The sequence below is a fragment of the Dromiciops gliroides genome, chromosome 1, assembly GCF_019393635.1.
Source record: "Dromiciops gliroides isolate mDroGli1 chromosome 1, mDroGli1.pri, whole genome shotgun sequence".
NCBI classification, from domain to species: Eukaryota; Metazoa; Chordata; class Mammalia; order Microbiotheria; family Microbiotheriidae; genus Dromiciops; species Dromiciops gliroides.
In genome coordinates this window covers 729,240,841-729,261,091 of record NC_057861.1, presented here as the reverse complement: position 1 = coordinate 729,261,091, position 20,251 = coordinate 729,240,841, and the positions used below count along the sequence as shown (strand labels likewise).

General features: G+C 42.2%; 1 protein-coding gene across 2 annotated transcripts in view; it reads right to left on the bottom strand.

The window, feature by feature from the left end:
- The window catches only part of FRMD4B (FERM domain containing 4B), a 367,590-nt gene that overhangs the window by 219,579 nt on the left and 127,760 nt on the right, over positions 1-20,251 (bottom strand). The window contains exon 1 of one of the 2 annotated variants that reach the window (XM_043977893.1): positions 319-660. The exons of the other annotated variant lie outside the window; for it this stretch is intronic. Coding sequence (XP_043833828.1) covers positions 319-480 — 162 coding nt within the window. The 5' untranslated portion in view covers positions 481-660. Of the gene's footprint in view, positions 1-318; positions 661-20,251 lie in introns of those variants that run through there. 2 annotated transcript variants of the gene reach the window in all.

The window sequence follows — 20,251 nt, the reverse complement described above, 5'->3', positions numbered from 1 at the left end:
AACAACCTGCTTTCAGAGCTGCAGCCCCGTGTCTGCCACCTTGAGTGGCCCCATCCTTTAAACAGATACCTAGAAATCCTGGGAACTCACAGGTTTCCCATACGAGTGGTCCAGGGGCTATCTTGGAGAGGAGAGGAAAAGGCTGTTGATCAGGCCCCTGACAGTTTCTGGGTGATTGAACTTAATGGCCAACTAGCCCCCACCCCTTTCGATAGATGGGGTGGAGTGGGGGAGGGGGAGGAAGGAGAGAATCCCACAGGTTAAAAGAGTAACAAACAAGATGCTCCCAAAGGGAAAGTGAAAGGTGGACTACTTTACCTGATACACGTCCCTTAGCCCGCACCACGTCCTCAGTACCTGGTGGCAAGCCCTGAGCCTCTCTGTGTACCATCTCCTCAGCGTGGACACAGTCAGGTTCCACACGAAACGGCTGCCACTGAAGAGCAGGTCTTCCACACCACACATGAACACTGAAGCCATTCCCTCTTCCCCTCTGTCCCTTGCCCGTCTGGTGCCCACTCCCACGACTGGCGGCCGTTAGACCAGCTACGTTTGATCCGGGGAGGGCAGCAGGGTGTTGCTGGAAGCCAGGGTCCAAACCTCAACAAACTCCTCTTTCTTTCAATGTGCTTCCTGCATGCCCTAATGTTGGGAGCAGTCCAGTCCCCCGCTGCAGTAGCCGAGTCCGACCAGAAGCTCACACAGCAGCGCCTTGTCCTGTGAGTGGCTTATATAAATCTCTGTTAAGCTCCACCGGGCCAGGCACGGTGTCTTCTAATTAAATTTTAACCCTCCCCCCTCTCCCCCCGACCTCCTCTTCGGAGGACTGACTCCGTAGGAAGAGCGTGCCACAGGAAAAGGACTATAAAAACTATTCCCCAGCAGATCGCAGCTCGGCAGCCAGGCATTGCACAGGCTCACACAAACAGCTCCCGTCTCATCAGCCGGCAGAGAGGAAACATTGTTTGAGCATTCTGCCTCGTTGGATTTAGGATTCAGCATCACAAGCTGAGAGAGGACGGCACCTGAACAGTGGTTAAATCATCCTCTCTCGTCCTGATGCTTAAGCTTCTGCTGAACGCAATTAGGAAGCCCCACACAGGGAGAAAATATACATTGAGACGTGCCTCTTTCACTTGGGAGCCACTGGTGGTGAAAAAGTACCTGAATGTTTTCTCAGCCATATTTTGAAATGAACGTGAACCAAGTCACACGTGCTTAGGGTGATATGCTTCAAACCCCTCACTTCCCACGGTCTGCTGATGATGCCAGGAGATAACTCCATGACAGGCTGCTACAGCTTCCTGAAGGCTCCCCTTACACATGATCCTTCTAAGGCAATTCTCTCCATCGGATAGAAAAACAAGAGCATCACTGGAGCTCAGCCTTCCAAACGCACCACAGTTAATACGCTCCCTGAAATAATAGCCCACAAGAGGATCCTTGGCTCGCTCCACCGGGCGAGTAATTTTAGGTTATAATCCTCCCCTTTCTCGGGTTTAAGCATTGGCTGCTACATATCGACTATACCTTTAGGCTGCCTGCTACTGAAGACTATAGGAGAATGGTTTCTAAAGTCATGGGATAATTAATCTTTGGGGATTTTTTATAGGTACTGACACAGCACTTGAGATTACCTAAGGCCCTGGGAAAAGTATCATGGATTTCCACATGCCACTAGTTGGTCCTCTCCTTTCAAAAATGCAGATTTTTGCCTTCATCCCTACAATGGTTGCCATACAAGAAGACATTTCTTTTATGGTATTCGGTTAACAAGCATCACTTGAGTAGTCACTACGTTTCCCATATTGTTAGAGGTGCTGGGGATAGAAAGATTAAATAAAAATAGATCCCATTCTCAGGAAGCTTACATTCTATCAGTGAACAGTATGGCTGAATGGAAAGAGCTCTGGAAGGAGCATCAATCCCAAGTCTTCAGCAAATCAGATGAAAGCCCTTGGATTGGACATTTCATGCCTCTAGGCCCCAATTTCCTCATTTGTAATTCAATCTAGACAAATCCTGGCTGTTTCTCCCACCTGACATTCCATTTCCCATCTTGGTGCCTTTGCAATGCATTGCCTTCTCACCTCTTGCCTCTTAGAATTCTTCTTCTTTTTTTTTTTTTTTGCAGGGCAATGGGGGTTAAGTGACTTGCCCAGGGTCACACAGCTAGTAAGTGTCAAGTGTCTGAGGCCAGATTTGAACTCAGGTACTACTGAATCCAAGGCTGATGCTTTATCCACTGCACCACCTAGCTGTCCCGCCTCTTAGAATTCTTAATTTTTAAAAAAATCTCAGCTCAGTAGCCACCTTCTGTATGATGATTTTCTTGATTTTCCCAGCTTCAGTGATCTTCTGCCCCTCAAAACTTGCACATATTTTGCATATATTTATAGTCTCTTTTAATAGAAATGACCTCTTGGAGGGGAGGGAGTGTTTCATTTTTCTTTTTATCCCCAGTAAGCACATGGTAGGTGCTTAATGAATGCTCACTGGTTGTTTTTGGAAAAGGGTTTGCCACTCTAATAATCTTTTCCAAGTTATAGGCCCTGATGAAGGCCTTGGAAACTAAAGGCTTGTTTCATATTTAGATGTCACACGCCCAGTTCGTAGCTCAGAACCTTGCACATACATAGCAAAGCCCTTAATAAATGTTTGTTGAATTGTATTGAAAATTCAAGTATTTTCATTCTTATTATGTTGAAAAGAAAAGATAGCATCATTTAGGAACAAAAACTTATACCACATGAATGGAAAACTACTATGGTTGAAATCCGCTCAGAAAGTTCTTGGTGATGGGGTTTGCTTGTGTTTTCAACAGTACAGGCTGATGGTGTTCTCGGAAATGTCTGGCAGCTTGGGGAATACCAGCAAGAATCTACAGCAGCAGGTCAATTATCTCTGTCACATGATGCCACCCCCTCCACAGGGGACAAGGTGGAAACACCTTTTCTGGAATCTGTCTGTGCCCAAGTCTAATACAAATGAAATAGGTTAAGTGATAAATCCCCACCTCATTCATTTGCTTTTCCCCAAGCATTTCCAACAGTCATTTCCAACTTTGGCCTTTATGAGATTAAATAACAATAAAAACAAGCAAGGATTGTTTTAAACATCAGTGCTTGAATTAAAGCCTGTGAGTTGGCTTTTTGCCATTTTTTTTCACTTGAGACCTCATTTGCTTTTTTTTTTTTTTTTACACTGAGGTTGTACATACTCAGAATTATCCTGTTGCTTCTTAATCATTTTCCACTTTATGAAAGGTTTGATAGTCATCTATTATTGGGACACTTTTTGCCATTTACAAAAACCCCAAAGCACAGCCTTAAGCTCAGTTGTTTTTTTTTTCCTTTTTTTTTCTTTTGACACTGACTGCTTTGGCAATGAGTTTTGTGAACTGGGTACTCCAAGTAATAACTACTCAGAACTCAGCGCAAAATGGGAAATCACTTTGTCACTAATCGTACAGTCAACATGCTCTTCATGCCCAATATGATGCCTTCCAGTGCAGAAATGGGCACCCAGACACACAGAAGGTGTTTGCAGGTAGAGCCAAGAATAGGTTTCCTTTCAGAGTGTGGGTTTCATGTAATCATAGACTTAAAGCGGGAAAGTCACTAAAAGGTCTTCTAGTTTAATCCACTAATGATGCTGAAAATTTGCTAAACACATTTGGGAACCCCACACAGGGCAAATATATCTAGAGTTATCTATCTACTTATATATCTATATATAGTATCTATAGCTACCTAGATATCTATCTCTAGATTTATTTCTATCTCTATCTCTAACCACCTATATCTATCTCTATATCTACTTATATATATCCATATCTATATCCATTTCTATATCTATACCTGTATGTATCTCCATATCTACTTATATTTATCTATATCTATATCCATTTATATATTTATACCTCTATCTCTGTAACTACATCTACCAATATATCTTTTTTGGGGGGGCAGGGCAATGAGGGTTAAGTGACTTGCCCAGGGTCACACAGCTAGTAAGTATCAAGTGTCTGAGGCTGGATTTTAACTCAGGTTCTCCTGAATCCAGGACCAGTGCTCTATCCACTTCGCCACCTAGCTGCCCCCCCCATATATCTATCTTTATATCCATCTACATATCTATACCTCTATCTTGACATCTGTCTCTATATATCTATATCCATATATACTTTTATGCATATATGTATATAAACATATACACATACACATATAGACTCATACATATCTATCACTTTGGAGCCACAGTTGGGGAAAAACACCAGAGGGTTTGAACTGAATCATACATAGTCTTACATGAGAAAAACTGAGTCCCAGAGAGGATCAGGTAACCCAAGGTTACCTAGATAGTAAAGAGCAGAGCTGTGAATGCAAACACAGCTTCTCAAACTCCAAAGCCAGACTCTAGTCTGAAAATGTGTGTATAATAACAAACAATTTGTGTGTTTATAATTAAAGTTTTTTTTCATGCAACAATCCTGTGGAATTGATGTCTGATGGGCATGTGTGTATCTCTGTGTGTGTGTGTGTATGAGAGAGCGACAGAGAGAGAGAAAGAGACAGAGAGAGACAGAGAGACAGAGACAGAGGCAGAGAGAAACAGAGACAGAGACACAGAGACACACAGAGAGACAGAGACACAGAAAGACACACACACACAGAGAGAGAGAGAGAGAGAGAGAGAGAGAGAGAGAGAGAGAGAGAGAGAGAGAGAGAGAGAGAGAGAGAGTTGATGTGCACCCGTGTTTTCAACAGTATCATCTCTATTTTACAGAAAAGGGGAAAGATACTTAAGGAATCTGCCCAGAGTAGCCAAGCTAATAAGGGTCAGAGGTGAAACCTGAACCCAGGAAACTGCAAATAATCAAGGCACATCCTTTAGGAATGGGCTCGATGGGGACACAATTTAAATGTTGGACTTGGACTTCCTGTGAGAGGAAAGCTATTCAAGGAAATGCTTTAAAATTATTCTGTTTTCTTTTGGGGGTGATTTTATTTATTTTTCTCTTTTCCTAAGGGCTTTTTTTCTTTGGGGCAATTGAGTTCCTTGCAACATACTGTCATTTCCTGCAGTTCTCTCCAAGGCCCAAGCACCCTGTCAAGTGACGCCATTACTCACATACCTGGGGGCTCCAGTATGGATGTAAAAGACAATTGGGATTATCACGGGGGTGCCTGCAGGTTCTCCTACAGGCTTTTGCCAAAAAAATAATAGTAATGGGATATGGGGGAGGTAGTTAGAACAGAGAACTTAACTCCCATTATAGGAACATGTTGCAAAAAAATAGAGAGAGGGAGTGTCTTGTTTGGAACCCCAATCTACATGACTTTTGAAGCCATTTATCTACTACTCCAGCACTCTCTAAAGCCCTATATGTGCCTGCAAGTTTTAATCTGGGTGGGACCATAGCATAATAACTCACATCCAAAAAGGTGTTCATAGATGGCATTACTTAGGTTTTACAATAACTCTTTGAGGTAGGTACTGCTATGGGAATTTTCATCCCTATTATTGAGATAACACTGAGGCTCTCCCTTCATACTGACAACATGAACATTGTCTAAGCTGGCAGAACTTACTGTAAGAAGCCTCCCAAAGAGAGGCAGTAAAAGAAGGGCAAGGATCCCCCTTCTCCTCAAGGAAAAAGGTTTCATGACCCAAAGAAGAGGGGCTACTATGGTGATCCCCCAAAACCAATGTTCCCTAAAAGGACTAAGACCATAAAGAAGATTGTACTGAGCTTGAATGTGCTGAGCCCAAGTGCATCTCAGTGAACATGCTGCCCTTTTGAACTGGGATGAGCCAAGAAGAGAAAAGGGCCTGGTGATCCATTTTGAATCTTCATCTTTTTTCCCTCATAATAAAAAAAAACAATTTAAATATTGAATTTACAGAAACAACAAAGAAAGGAAGCGAGGCTCACAGTGCTAAGCGATGCCCAAGTAAGTAGCAGGGGTGGGATTCCTGACTCCAACTTCAACACTCTGCCCCACCGAGACCCCTTTTCTGCACACATGTTAATAAGGCCAAAAATATGAGAAGCTTTATTGAGAGGTCGTCATTTTGCCTCTCAGGCAATCCAAGCAGAGAAATATGGAATAGATGAGTAGGTCATAGGCAAACCTCATGAACTGTTCTGCCAACAGTATGATAATGCCAGTCATGATGACAAGCATGCCTTCCAATGATTTGATTTGTCATCTGAAGCTTTGTTAGCAGAGACCCAAGTCGGATTCTTTCTATACCTTAGCCAGTTGTCCCCTTCTTCCTTCCCTCGCTCTCTCTTCTCTCAGTAAGGATAGTTCTGCCTCTGGGATCACAAGTAAAATGGGGTATGAGGACACTTCACAGTGACTTGAAGGATGTAGATATCTGAGAACTCAATAATGTTGTGTCTACTCATCAGTGATGATACTCTGAGCCCTGAGGATATGTGTTGTTCCCTTTCAGCCCTACTCTATCTGAATGAAGCTCAGGTCCAGACTGCTGCCTCTTCCTCCCACACTGCCACTTTTTTTCTCCTCATTAGAGTGATCCAGAAACCAGGGTTCCCCATAACTCAGCATCTAGGATGTCAGTGTTGAAAGGTGCTTGCATTCTCAGAGGATTTTAAACCAAGCTACCACCCCATGATGGGTGGGATACCAAATAGTGGCCCATTGCAACTGTGTGGGCGTGAGGTCATAAAGGCAGGGACTAGGAAGGAAATGTCTAGCAATGAATTAGACAATAGCTAGGACACATCAGCACAGACGGACATTCTAGCTGAAGCCAGCAACTTGGATGAAATCTCTAAGGTCAAGAGCATATCTAGACTGGAAGACTGAAGACTGAACTCCTTAAAAAATGAACCACTTAAAGCTTGTGACTTTAAGGCTTCTGTCTTCCAACACCCTATCACACAATTTGTCACCTTCGACCACGCTTAACTTATATGTTTTTTTGATAAAAATAAAATGGCAATAATTGGATCTATATAACACCTTTTGTGTAAAGAACTCAAGAGGCTTCACATATATGGTCTAATTTATATTCACAACTCCTTAGGTAGACTGGGAAATGTGTTGGTATACAGTAGCCCTGAGAAGTATCCTCCTCCCCCCTTTCTTAGCTGTTTCTAGAAACAGTCTTAGGAAATGTGAATAAACCTACGTGATTTCCCCAAGAGGAATGGGTGAACTAAGGAATAACTGGGAAGGGAAGAGAATATTTTTTTGCAGGGCAATGCAGGTTAAGTGACTTGCCCAGGGTCACACAGCTAATAAGTGTCAAGTGTATGAGGCCGGATTTGAACTAAAGTCTTCCTGAATCCAGGGCCAGTGCTTTATCCACTGTGCCACCTAGCTGCCCCAGAAGAGAACACTTTTTAAAGCCTTTAGAGTTTAGAGCAATGGTGTGTTCAAGCCAGCTCTCCCTGGCTCATGAGAACCAATTATTACATTTTCATCATGAGTTTTTACACCTTGGAAATCAACAAATGCTATAAATCAGGGCTTGATTTATTGTTTTGTTGATGTTCTAGATTTAAGAGAATGATGGAGAAAATGTGAATAATAGAGATTAAAGTTAAAATTGTGTCATGTGTACTTTTTTTTTTGGGGGGGTGGTTGTTAAACATTTACCTTTGGACAAGATTCATGAAAAGTGCTGACATAGGCAGGAGGTATATGTCCTGGCAACTGGGGGAGATGCACATTATATTGCCATAAATCATGATCTAGCATGGGACCAAGGAAAGAGACTTCCTTGGAAGGTATGTAGGAAGTATATTCCTCTAGCCCTGGGGTTCTTCCCCCTTTTCAGTGTTCTGGACCATTTGGGCAGCCTGGCAAAAACTATGAACACCTCAGAATGATTTTTTCAATTATATAAAATATATAGGATGACAAAGGAGAGCAATTATATGAAAATAACACACCCCAAATATTTTGTAAATAGTTCACAGATTCCAAGATAAGAATCCCTGCTTTAGAACCCTGGAAGACCTCTTGTGTGTGAGTCTTAGAACCACAGTAGTACAAGAGAGGGGACCTAGAGGTGCTTGGAACTATGTCCCTGGGCCATGACACTGATTGAACAGGGAGACTGAAGACTGAGACCTGGTACCCTGCAAAACGACATGATGACCCTCTGTTCTGGGAGCCATGGAGAACATCAGAGAGTGAAGATTGTAAACAGAAGAAGACATGAATGGCTTAAGAACAGAGACTGGGATCTGGGGAGAAATCAAAGAGGTGAGAGCTACAGGTCAAGACAGGAGAGGGTGCAACCAGCATTTTGGTCTGCAAGATATGTCAGAAGCATAGAGTGATAGAGAAGATGGAGAGAAAGCTAAGGAGGAGATAATTGGCATTATACCCCATGCAGAGTATTACTGATTGATTCAGGCAAAGAGGTCTCTGGAGTGACAGTTTCTTATTGATGGGTATTCTTATTTCCATGGGATCTGATGTGAAATACTATTTGTTTTCTTTAACCTCTCAATGAATTAATTCTTGGTTTTGAACCTTGTTAGTCAGGGAGCTTGAAAGGGGGCACAGGTGACTACATACCCCGAGGAGCAGAAAAGAGAGAAGCCTTCGCAAATGTAGCCAGGTTCTCCATGTCAGGAAGGATCCTACAGTATAAGGTTCACAGAATTATTAACCTCATTCAGTATATGGAGAAACTGAGGCAGGAAAAAGAGTACTGATGTAGTAGAGGGTACAGGGTGATTCATAGTCAAATAATTTTCATCAGAAAGAGCCAGAACAGTCTTTGTGGTTTTACCTTCATTAAAAAAAGAAAAAAGCATTTATTTTTGTTACCCCACCATTAAATAGGGAAAAATGACTTCTTCTGGGACACATTTTAGGGAAGCAAGAGACAATGAATCAGAACTTTGGATTCTTTTGCTTGGAACATGAATTAAAATGATTTGAAGACGGGAAAGACTCTTTAGTCCTTGCATTTCTAAAATGAGGAATAAGAATGCCTCCAAGCCAATGGGTTCCAAGTCTGATACAATGCAAGTGTCAGAGGACCTGGGTTGGAATCCTGACCCTTTCACTTCCTACTTTGACCTTAATTTCTCTGGAATTTGGTTTTTCATCTAAGAAAATAAGTTGGTTGGACATAACTCTATGATCTTATGCACAATAAGAACAGAGAGAAAGGCCAACTGGGACAGTGAAATTACCTGTATCAGGAGCTGATGTCTCCCCCCCCCCAAATTAACTTGTATTTATTTTGCATATAAATGCACATGTTGTATTATCCAATCAGATGTAAGCTCCCTGAGGGCAGGAACTGTTTTATTTTTATCTTTGTATCTCCCACATTGAGCATAATTCCTGACATACAGTAAGCCCTTTAAAAATGTGTACCAATTGATTGAACACACTTATAACACAGAAACAAATACCCTGGGTAAAACACAAAACAAAAATTAATCAGGGTCAAGAATAAACTAGGGATCATAAATAACCAAGATCCTAGTGTATTATAGGCTTAAAAATAATAAAATAGGAAAAAAACGATTACAAAACTAAGCTGTCTCTCCCATTACTACCTGAAAGATGGAATAGTTTGGGAGTAGAGTTACATATTAGCTATGTGACAATAGGCAATCCATTTAACCTCGGTAGCTCCTAGCAACTCTGAGACTATAAATTAGAGATGATAATGTTCTGCATTGGTAGAGGGAGGGACTTTTTCACACTGGGAGTTCCTCAGACTGATGAACTCATAGGTTCAGGCCATCCCTACCCTCCAATTTGTTACAAATTATCTGACACTTGACTTAATGCCACTTTATAGGGGCAGCTAGGTGGCGCAGTAGATAAAGCACCGGACCTGGATTCAGGAGGACCTGAGTTCAAAGCCCTCCTCAGACACTTGACACTAGCTGTGTGACCCTGGGCAAGTCACTTAACCCTCATTGCCCCACGAAGAAGAAGGAGAAGAAGAAGAAGGAGAAGGAGAAGGAGAAGGAGAAGGAGAAGGAGAAGGAGAAGGAGAAGGAGAAGGAGAAGGAGAAGGAGAAGGAGAAGGAGAAGGAGAAGGAAGAAGCCTAGGATCAAAGAAAAGGAATGTGAAATTCTGGGTACCACATTAATATCTAGACAATCATAGCATGTTAAAGTGGGAGAAAATCTTAGTAACTACTTGTTGTTGTTTGTCCTTCATTCTCAAAGAGGATCACGGCATCGGAGTGATGTCATGACTTCAGTGAATTGGATTTAATTAAGGGAGGGCTGTGCAAGGTCACTAATCTCACTTTCTGCTCCAGAGCTGTCTGGGTCCTGTAGCAAGATATACATCAGGACAACTGTGGTATAGTAGAAAGAGCTCTGGTCTGACGTGAGTTCAAATTCCACCCCCCTATTGCCTGTATGACCTTGGGCAAGTCACTTCACCTCCCTAGGCCTCAGTTTCCACAACTATAGAATGAAGGGGCAGGGACTCCAAAGTCTCTTTCAGCTTTAGATCTGTGACAAAAAACCTGGAAAAAACAATCCTGAGAGTCACCCTGGGCACAGCCTGTCCTTTTAACTAACTGTAGATCGGATCCCTTACAACTGAAAAGAGAAAACCTAAGCAGGCTGTAAGATGCAAAGCTTCCTGGAGCCTAGTTATTCCATGAAGTCAGAGAAAACTGCTCAGTCCCCACCTAGGGACTCAAGGAGTTTGTAGGCAGTGTCTGCAAAGAATGAAGAGGAGAGCTTGGCAACTGTTTGATCTGGTGGGTTACAGGGGAGGGCAGGGGCTCCCCCATGAAACAGGTCTCAATACTTAAGGTCTATGTGTCACCTGTAAGATACCACCGAACAACTAGAGCATAAGGGCATGAGTGATAAAGTAATTGAGGCAGCCGCTAATAAAATGAGTCGGGGAAAGGAGAGATGAGAAAAGGACTAATTCTACATAGGAGAATTGGTTCTACATAGAGTGGTTGGCTGCCTTCCACACTGGCATTCCCTACTCTATGTACAAGGTTTATGCAGGAAATGAAATGAACAGTATTCCAAAGCAGTTTAATTTCCCTCATCAGCATAATCCCTATTAAGGAGAAATTGGGAGTGTCTCTTGTGGTTCAGTGCCTTGTGAAGACTTGCATGTATGAGGCTCTTAAATGTGTGTTGAGTGAATCTCCTGTGCACAAAACCCAACACTCCCATTCTCAACTCAGCGACCCATCCTTCTGGCATGCCATTGGCTAGGAAAGCTGAGACTGGCCTTCCTTCTGGTAAAACTCAAGTCTTTGGTTTCATTTACACTAAGGGAGTGTCTTTCTGGGTAGAGGGGTAAGCACTGGCCCCCACTTTCTACCTCTTACTGGGGGAAAAAGTAATCAAATCAACATGACCATTACAGCAAAGGACACTTCAGTTGATTGACCTGTGACTCTGTCCCTTCCCAGACCAAAGCATCCCTCTTTGGTTATCACTCTATGTGTTGATTTCCTCTATTAGAACATAAGCTGGGGGCAGCTAGGTGGTGCAGTGGATAGAGCACCGGCCCTGGAGTCAGGAGGACCTGAGTTCAAATCCGGCCTCAGACACTTAACACTTACTAGCTGTGTGACCCTGGGCAAGTCACTTAACCCCAATTGCCTCACTAAAAAAAAAAAAAGAAGAACATAAGCTGCCTGAGGGCAAAGTCTACCTTGCTTTTTGTATTTGTATACCTAATACTTAGCACAGTGCTTGGCCCAACAGAAGGACTTAATTAGCATTTTTTCACTTGTTTTTTCATTCATTCTAATTCTTGTCCTTCCATAAGTAGAAAAATCTACCCCATTAGGGAAGAGCTTTTCTCTTAAATCTTTAAAATCCCATGGGTAACACTGGTCATCTGTCATCCCTCTTATTCCCTGTATGACATTCCATTCTGTACCTGCTGCCCTGCCTGGTTTCAAATCCAGGGGAAAAGCTGCCCTTGCCTTCCAGGGTAAGCTCATCACTTCTAAACTCACCACCTTGCTGTTAACTCAAGCCTTGATTAACTCCATCCCCACCTTCCTGCCTCCTTTTGTATGTTGTCTCCCCCTTTAGATTGTAAGTTCCTGGAGGGCAAGGACTATCTTTTTTATTCATTGTATCTCCAGCACTTAGCACAATGCCTGCCTGGCACTTAGGTGCTTAATAAATGTTTATTGGATATTGGATCCCACTCTCACTACATGACTGGTCTATCTCCTTTCCCAGCCACACACTGAAGACACTGAATGACACCTTTTACACCACGTGCAGATTGGTTGCTAGTGATTTGATGTAGCTTGTTCATATCTGCCGTGAATAAGCAATGGTATCTGGGGAGGTCTAAACCTATGATTTCCCTGGTGTGTGGAAACTCCTTGGGAGGAAACTCTCTCTCTGTCTCTGTCTCTCTGTCTCTGTCTATCTCTGTCTCTTTCTCTGTCTTTCTGTCTCTCTGTCTCTGTCTCTCTGGTCTCTGTTTCTCTCTGTCTCTGTCTTTGTCTCTGTCTCAATATTGGCAGCCCTGAAACTTTTAGTACTAAGAGTGTTGCTTGGAGAACTAACAGGTTAAGTTACTTTTTCAGAGTCATACAGCCAGGATGGGGCAAAGATGGGAAAAAATGTTCAGGCTAGCTCTCTATCCACTAAGCTCTGTGGTAGTGATATTAGGGAGAAGTGCAGGAATATAAACTACTGCTTTCATTCATATAGGAGGAGAGGAAATCCTCTCTACCAACGAGTCAGCACCTTTTTGGCAACTTGAAATTTTAGAGAATTGTCCAGAGCATTGAGAGATGAAATGACCTTGGACCAAGGTCTCTAAGCCAGCGAACTTGAACCCCTGACTTTCTGGCTTTGTGACTGGCTCTAATCATTATGTGACTGCCTCTCTTAAAATGGAATTATGTGCTATTAAAATTTCAAATCTGACAATATTCTACCTTGGTCAGAAGGGAATTTATTCATGAAGGGATAAATTAATAATGTAAAGGAGATTGTAGAGGGTCGGTCACAGCCTAATTAAACACACTTTTTTTGTTTTTTGGTGAGGGAATTGGGGTTAAATGACTTGCCCAGGATCACACAGCTAGTAAGTGTCAAGTGTCTGAGGCTGGATTTGAACTCAGGTCCTCCGGAATCCAGGGCCAGTGCTTTATCCACTGCTCCACCTAGCTGCCCCAAGAGTTTTTTTTTTAATTTTTAAAATTTTTATTTATTTTTTAAATTTTAATTTTTTTTGCAGGGTAATGGGGGTTAAGTGACTTGCCCAAGGTCACACAGCCAGTAAGTGTCAAGTGTCTGAAACTGGATTTGAACTCAGGAACTCCTGAATCCAGGGCCGGTGCTTTATCCACTGCGCCACCTAGCCGCCCCCACCCAAGAGTTGTTTTAAAGCATGTTGGGCTACCTAGGGAATCTACCTTCATTAGACATCTTCAGGTGAGGCTGTGCCTAACTAACCAATTGTTTGGTACATTGGTGTTTTTTTTTCCTTTTGTGGGGCAATGAGGGTTAAGTGACTTGCCCAGGGTCACACAGCTAGTAAGTGTCAAGTGTCTGAGGCTGGATTTGAACTCAGGTCCTCCTGAATCCAGGGCCAGTGCTTTATCTACTTCAACACCTAGCAGCCCCCTTGTTTGGTACATTGTAATAGGGATTCTGGTCCAAACATGGGTTGGACTAGATAAAACCTAAGGGTTAGAAAATTCCATGACCTTTCATAATGGGCAGTTTTCCTTATAAAAAGCCACTTTGAATCTAGAGTGGAGGCAGCTTGGATTTGGCCTGAGAATCAGAAAGGACTTCTATGGAAGGAAGCTTGGAAAACACTGTAGCAAAAGTTAGAGGTGGAAAAAAAATTTGAAGTGGGAGAAATTAGTAAAGTCCTAGAAAGGAGATTGGATGGGTAAAGTGTGAGAGATTTAAAACAAATGGGGATGGGGATGGGGAAGAAAAAAAGAGACGTCAAGGAGGGTTTAGGAAGGTGGTGTGCCAAACCTTGTGGGCCTCGGCCAGGTTAGCCTTAATCAGGCCTGACGCAGATTGGCTCTGACAGCACCAGCAAGGCTTATCCGTGAATGATGCCTTCCTCATGCTCTAAGTGGCTTATTTTGCTAAAGCCCCTTTCAACAGTGTTGTGAGAAAAGGCAGAAAAAAGGGGCTCTTTCATGCCCTCCAGTTCTGGTAGAGCTTGGCAAAAGGAATGAGCTCACTGGCTTCACCAATTCACTCACTGTGTATCTTTCTAAAAACCTTTTGTCCCACTCCGTCAACGGAGTAATGGAGCAGCCCAGACGGAAGCAGACAAAGGTTCCCGTTTTCTTCATCTCCATCTAGGAACCCATTTAAAATGCAAGTTACTGTACCGTTTGAATGATGTGCATTGGTGCGAAAAGTAAATTATTTAAGAGATACAGTGTCGAGATCCACGTGAGGGCAAAAATTATATTTACATGATAAAATACTATGGGGCTTCCAACCTCTCCCCCTCCCACCCCAGGCTGAGCAAATTATACTCATGCTAAAAGATAACAGGCACATACACATTCACATATACACAGATCCCACAATGTATTGAATGATGAACAACACTTATGGCAACGGCTTACAGGAAGGCAGCACAGGAGTACTGAGAGACCTCTGCTCAAATCCCATCTCTGCTGTTTACCATATATCTAACCTCAAGTCTGACACTGGGCCTTGGTGTCCTCAGATGGACTCTACTTTTTTATTTTATTTTATTTTTTTTTAGTGAGGCAATTGGGGTTAAGTGACTTGCCCAGGGTCACATGGCTAGTAAGTGTTAAGTGTCTGAGGCCAGATTTGAACTCAGGTCCTCCTGACTCCAGGGCTGGTGCTTTATCCACTACGCCACCTAGCTGCCCCTAGATGGGCTCTAAGCTGCCTTCCAAATATAGATCTCTGATCCTTGAAGGCAGAGACTGCTTTATTTTCTAGTCTCTGTATCCCCAGGGCCTAACCCAGTGCCCGGAACAGAGTAAGTGTTTTTTTTTTTGGGGGGGGGTGGTTCAGTTGTTTCAGTCATGTCCAATTTTTCTTGACCCCATTTAGGATTTTCTTGGCAAAGATACCGGAGTGGTTTGCCATTTCCTTCTCCAGCTCATTTTTCAGATGAGGAAACTGAGGCAAAAAGGGTAAAGTGGCTTTCCCAGGGTCACACAGCTAGTAAGTATCTGAGGCCAGATTTGAACTCAATATATACAAGCAAATGCAAGGAAAAACAATTCTCAGCTATCCATATTAAGAAAGCGAAGCAATGACAGATTATATTATATAAGTTGATTTAATAACCGTTTTTTCTTGGCTCCTGAATACAATTCACACACTACTCCCTCCAGTCAAATTGGCCTGCTAGCTATTCTCATTGGATAGAATACTAGACCTGGAGCCAGAACTTCCTTTTTTTTTTGTGGGGCAATGAGGGTTAAGTGACTTGCCCAGGGTTACACAGCTAATAAGTGTCTGAGGTCAGATTTGAACTCACATCCTCCTGAATCCAGGGCCAGTGCTTTATCTAATACACCACCTAGCTGCCCCTGCTAGCTATTCTCTATACATGAGTTTCTACCTTCAGCCTTGGTGCCCTTCACTGGGTGTTCCCCAATGCTGTCAATACCTCTCCTCACTTTCATCTCCTGGAATCCTTAAGTAGCTTCTAGATTCTGTTCAGAAGCTGCCTCCTACTCAAGGCTTTTCTGGATTTTTCTGGCTTTTGATACTTTCTACTACTTGAAATTATTTGTACTGTTCAGTGGATAGAACGCATTCACTTATTTGTTTACATGATGTTCCTCCTTCAAGGAGAATTTAAGTGGCATGAGAACAGCGACTGTTTTGTTTCTGAATTTTTATCCGTAATCTAGCACCACACCTTGTACATAAGAGGTGTTTAATAAGTACTTGCTGAATTGTTTTGAGATTTTTGTAGTTAGTTTTTTTATTTTTTAAAATACTTCTTGGCGGTCAATCGACTTCGATGAATGCGTTCTTTTGGCTAGCACAAAGCTTAGGAATTATAACTCAAAGAGACGATTCTCCAAAGTTCCCTAGATAATTGGGGTCTGTGAACTAGATTTTTATTTTTAATGTTGTTAACTGAGTTCCAGTAATAATTGGCTTCCTTTGTAATCTTAAATATTTCATTTTATACATTTAAACCTGTTATGAGAAAGGGTCCCTTGGCTTTACCACATTGCCAGAGGGGTTCATGACACACACAAAATGAAGAACCCAATGATTTTCAGCAGAGTTGAGACAATAAATCAACATGGTCCCAAAGAGAATTAGGGTCTGTAGTCTGAGGATGTGGTCTTAAATCCACCTCTGATGCTTACAACCTGCATGATCACAGGAAGGTCATTTACCTGCCCTGGGCCTCAGTTTCCTCATATGTAAAAGGGAGGGGTCAGACGAATGATCCCTTATGTCCATTCCAGCTCTAGACCTATGGTCCTGACCCCCAATGTGTGGTGATTTCCATTAGACTGGTATATTTTCACATTGGTAGACTTGGACCAGTGACCTGTAATCCTCAGTACACTATTTTCATATACACAATGGGTCACAGTAGAGCTTGGAACTTAACTTTGGGTTTGGCAATGCATTTTTTTAAAAAAAATCTTGTTTTTGAATGGTGCATTAGAGTTTCCAAAGTGCTTTTGGACACAATTCCACCTCATCTTGAGCAATTTCCCATAGGAGAGATGCAAATGGCCTCTTTGGATTAGATTCACTATGAGACTTTATGCTCTGGGAATTCACCTACAGACAAATACATGCACCCAATAAAGGAGGGCCATCGTTCTGAGGATACCACTGAGGGTCATCTTACAGGACTAAAGGAATGTACAATGGTGGCTGCTTTCCAACATGGAGCAGGGGATCCAGCACCTATCAGATAAGTGCAGAAACCAACCCGTGTGACCGTAGCCATTAGTGGATACTTGTGAGAGTATGAAGTGTCTACGGCTATTCAACAAAAGCTACATGATACTTCAGAAAGAAGAGAAACAGGCCCAGCAGGTATTTAGGTGTAGAAACCTTAAATATTCATTGATTATAATCTCTTGAGTACAAAGACAGTTTAAGAACATGGTCAGACTTTAGAAACTCTGTTTTCCTCTACTGTGTGCCCAATGATTTTCCTAGCCAGATCCAGTTAAATTTAATTCAATTCAGCAAACATTTACTCAGTCTATACTATAAACATGCATGGCTTTGTAGTAGGACAAGGAAGATGAAAAGCTGCCTAACCCTTACCCTCAAGGGACTTAAACAGAATAAAGGAAATAAGACGTGGGCACTTATAAATATGGTACAAGGTGGTTAGTTCAACCAAGAGTTCTTGAAAAAATGTGAGATTACAAATTTGAGATAGGTCACGTAACCCATGCAGCCAGGTAGCTCAGTGGATACAGCACCAAGGTCCCAGAGTCAGGAAGACCTGAGTTCAACACTTACTAGCTTTGTGACCCTGGGCAAGTCATTTAAACTTTTTTGCCTCGGTTTTCTCATCTGTAAAATAAGCTGGAGAAGAATATGGCAAACCACTCCAGAATCTTGGCCAAGAAAATTCCAAATGAGGTCACAGAGAGTTGGACACAACTGAAAAATGACTGAACAACTTGGAACTCATGGGTCATAACTGTAGCTCTGGGCTTCCAGAGACCAGGTCCAACTTTAAAGAATTTTCAACAAAAACTCAATAATAACTCAGTTTCATCCCCTGGATTTTGTCCTTGGAAATATCTGAATTGGCCTTGTTTTTAGCCCTTCATTAGTTTCAATGAGTGTCAGGCTAATAAGCATCTAATCACAGGGCAGGTTTACTGAAAAAGGTGTGGAAAGAACATAAAAAAGGACTAACATCTGAAATTAATTAGCAAAAGAAGTTATAGACCACTTCCCAGTCACTGTGGTTTCCTCCTCCTCCTTGAGGTACAGATAGAATCCCCTCAAAACTCACAACACAAATAGGTGAAATATCATTCATATTATTTGGGGTTAGGTCTGAGGCTGTTCACTTTTTTCCTTGCCGTGAAATCCCCAAATCCCTTCTTCCTTTCCCTATTTCACATGCTCCTTGATCCCATGAAATATGACAAAGGGTGATTTGACCTCTGAGAGCTGCTCACTATGGGGGGAATCACTTAGTTGGGAAGGGAAGTGGGAGAGGCTGGTCAGTCAACAAGTATTTATTAAGTGCTCACTGGTCAGTCAAGTAGTTATTAAGTGCTCACTATATTAAGTGCCAGTCACTGTGCTAAGCACTGTGCATACAAAGAAAGGCTAAAAAACCAAACCAAACCAAAATCCAATAGTTCCTATGCTCAAGAGCCTAAATTCTAGGAAAGGCTTTAAGGAAGAGAGAACAGCTGAGCTGGGCTTTGGAAGAATCAAATTATTTCTTTTTCTTTTTCTTTTTTGTGGGGCAATGAGGGTTAAGTGACTTGCCCAGGTCACACAGCTAGTAAGGGTCAAGTGTCTGAGGCCACATTTGAACTCAGGTCTTCCTGACTCCAGGGTCGGTGCTTTATCCACTGCGTCACCTAGCTGCCCCCAGAATAAAATTATTTCACAAGGGAGAAACAAGAAAGGAATATACTTCAGACATGGGCAATGACTGATACATATCTAAGGACATAGGAGACAGGATGCAACCAGGGGATAGAATGCATAGATTGGAGGAGAGGGAAATAATGCTGGGGAGGGAGGGCGGAGTCAGAATGTGAGTAGTTTTAAATGCCAGCTTTGAAAGACTGTATTTTACTGTATAGGCAATATGGTAGCTGTTGAATGCTTATGAGTAGGAGATTGACATAGTCAGCCCATGATGTTAGGAAAATTATTTTGGAAAGTATAAAAGGATGAATTGGATGGAAGAGATATCAGCAGAAGATAGAGGAAGAGCAGTTAGGATGATGTTCCTGGTGAGAAGTAATGAATTAATTAGGAGGATGGTGGCATAAGTGGGGGGGTGGGGGGAAATGTCAGAAATATTACCAATGCTGAATTGACAAGATTAAGCAGTTGCTTGGATAGAATTGGTTTGTTGTCATTGAAAGTTTACAAACAGAGGGCAGCTAGGTGGCACAGTGGATAAAGCACTGGCCCTGGATTCAGGAGGACCTGAGTTCAAATCCAGCCCCAGACACTGGATAGTTATTATCTGTGTGACTTTGGGCAAGTCACTTAACCCTCATTGCCCTACAAAAAACAAAAACAAACAAACAAAAAAAGAAAGTTTACAAGCAGAGGCTTGAGAGTCGGTAAGTAGCTTTTGGTAGAGAAAATGCTAGACCTAGAATCAGAGGGCATGGGTACAAACTCTATCCTAGAAACTTATTTCTGGTATGCCTTTGACTAAGTCACTTCATTTCTCTAGGCCTCAGTTTCCTTATTTGTCAAATGAAGTGGTTAGACTAGATGGCTTCCAAGTTGTTTTTTCCCCCTTTGCTCTGTCTATGGTATCATAATTCTATATTGTAAAAAAAGATTCTTCTTTAGGCACAGGTCGGACTAGCTAACCTTTGAGGTCCCCCATTCCAACTGAATGTGTGTTGGTATATTCGGGGGTCCTCAAAACCTTAACTTTTGGGATACTGTATATGGTATTTGGGGGTGATAGAGGGGCATATTTGTGATTTTACCACTATAGGGAGCTCCCTGGTGAGGAGATTCTATCAATACATATTAGCAACTGTTATAAAGTATTCATAAGGTTTTGCCCAGGGGTGCCAAGAAGTAAATGGATTTGTCCAAAGTCACACAGTCACTGAGCACCAGAGATGAGATGTGAACCTAGGCCTATGCTGATTTCTAAGGTTGGCTTGGTATCTATCATGAAATTAATATTCTCTCTCTCTCTTCTCTTTTTTCTTTCTTCCCTCCCCTTTCCCACTGAATCCCTTACTGTCCTACCTCATGTACATGGATGCATTTCGTGGACTGCAGGGATGCAATGCACACATCCATGACATACATGGCTGTTGTAGGAATTTGTTGTTCTCCATGACTCATCAAAGATCTTGATTTTTGCCTTTCCCAGAGAGAAGAATTATCATAAAAATGGGCAACATCTAGACCTCTTCCTTTTTCCCTTAGGTAATAGAGACAACGATAAGTTACTCTCAAGCTATGAACAAAGATCTCACACAAACTATCCATGTAATCAGCAAAGGTAATTTCTGTTAGATCAAAGGGCCATGGATTTAGTTCTGGAAGGAAAGAAGGCAGGAAGGAAGGAGGAAAGGAAG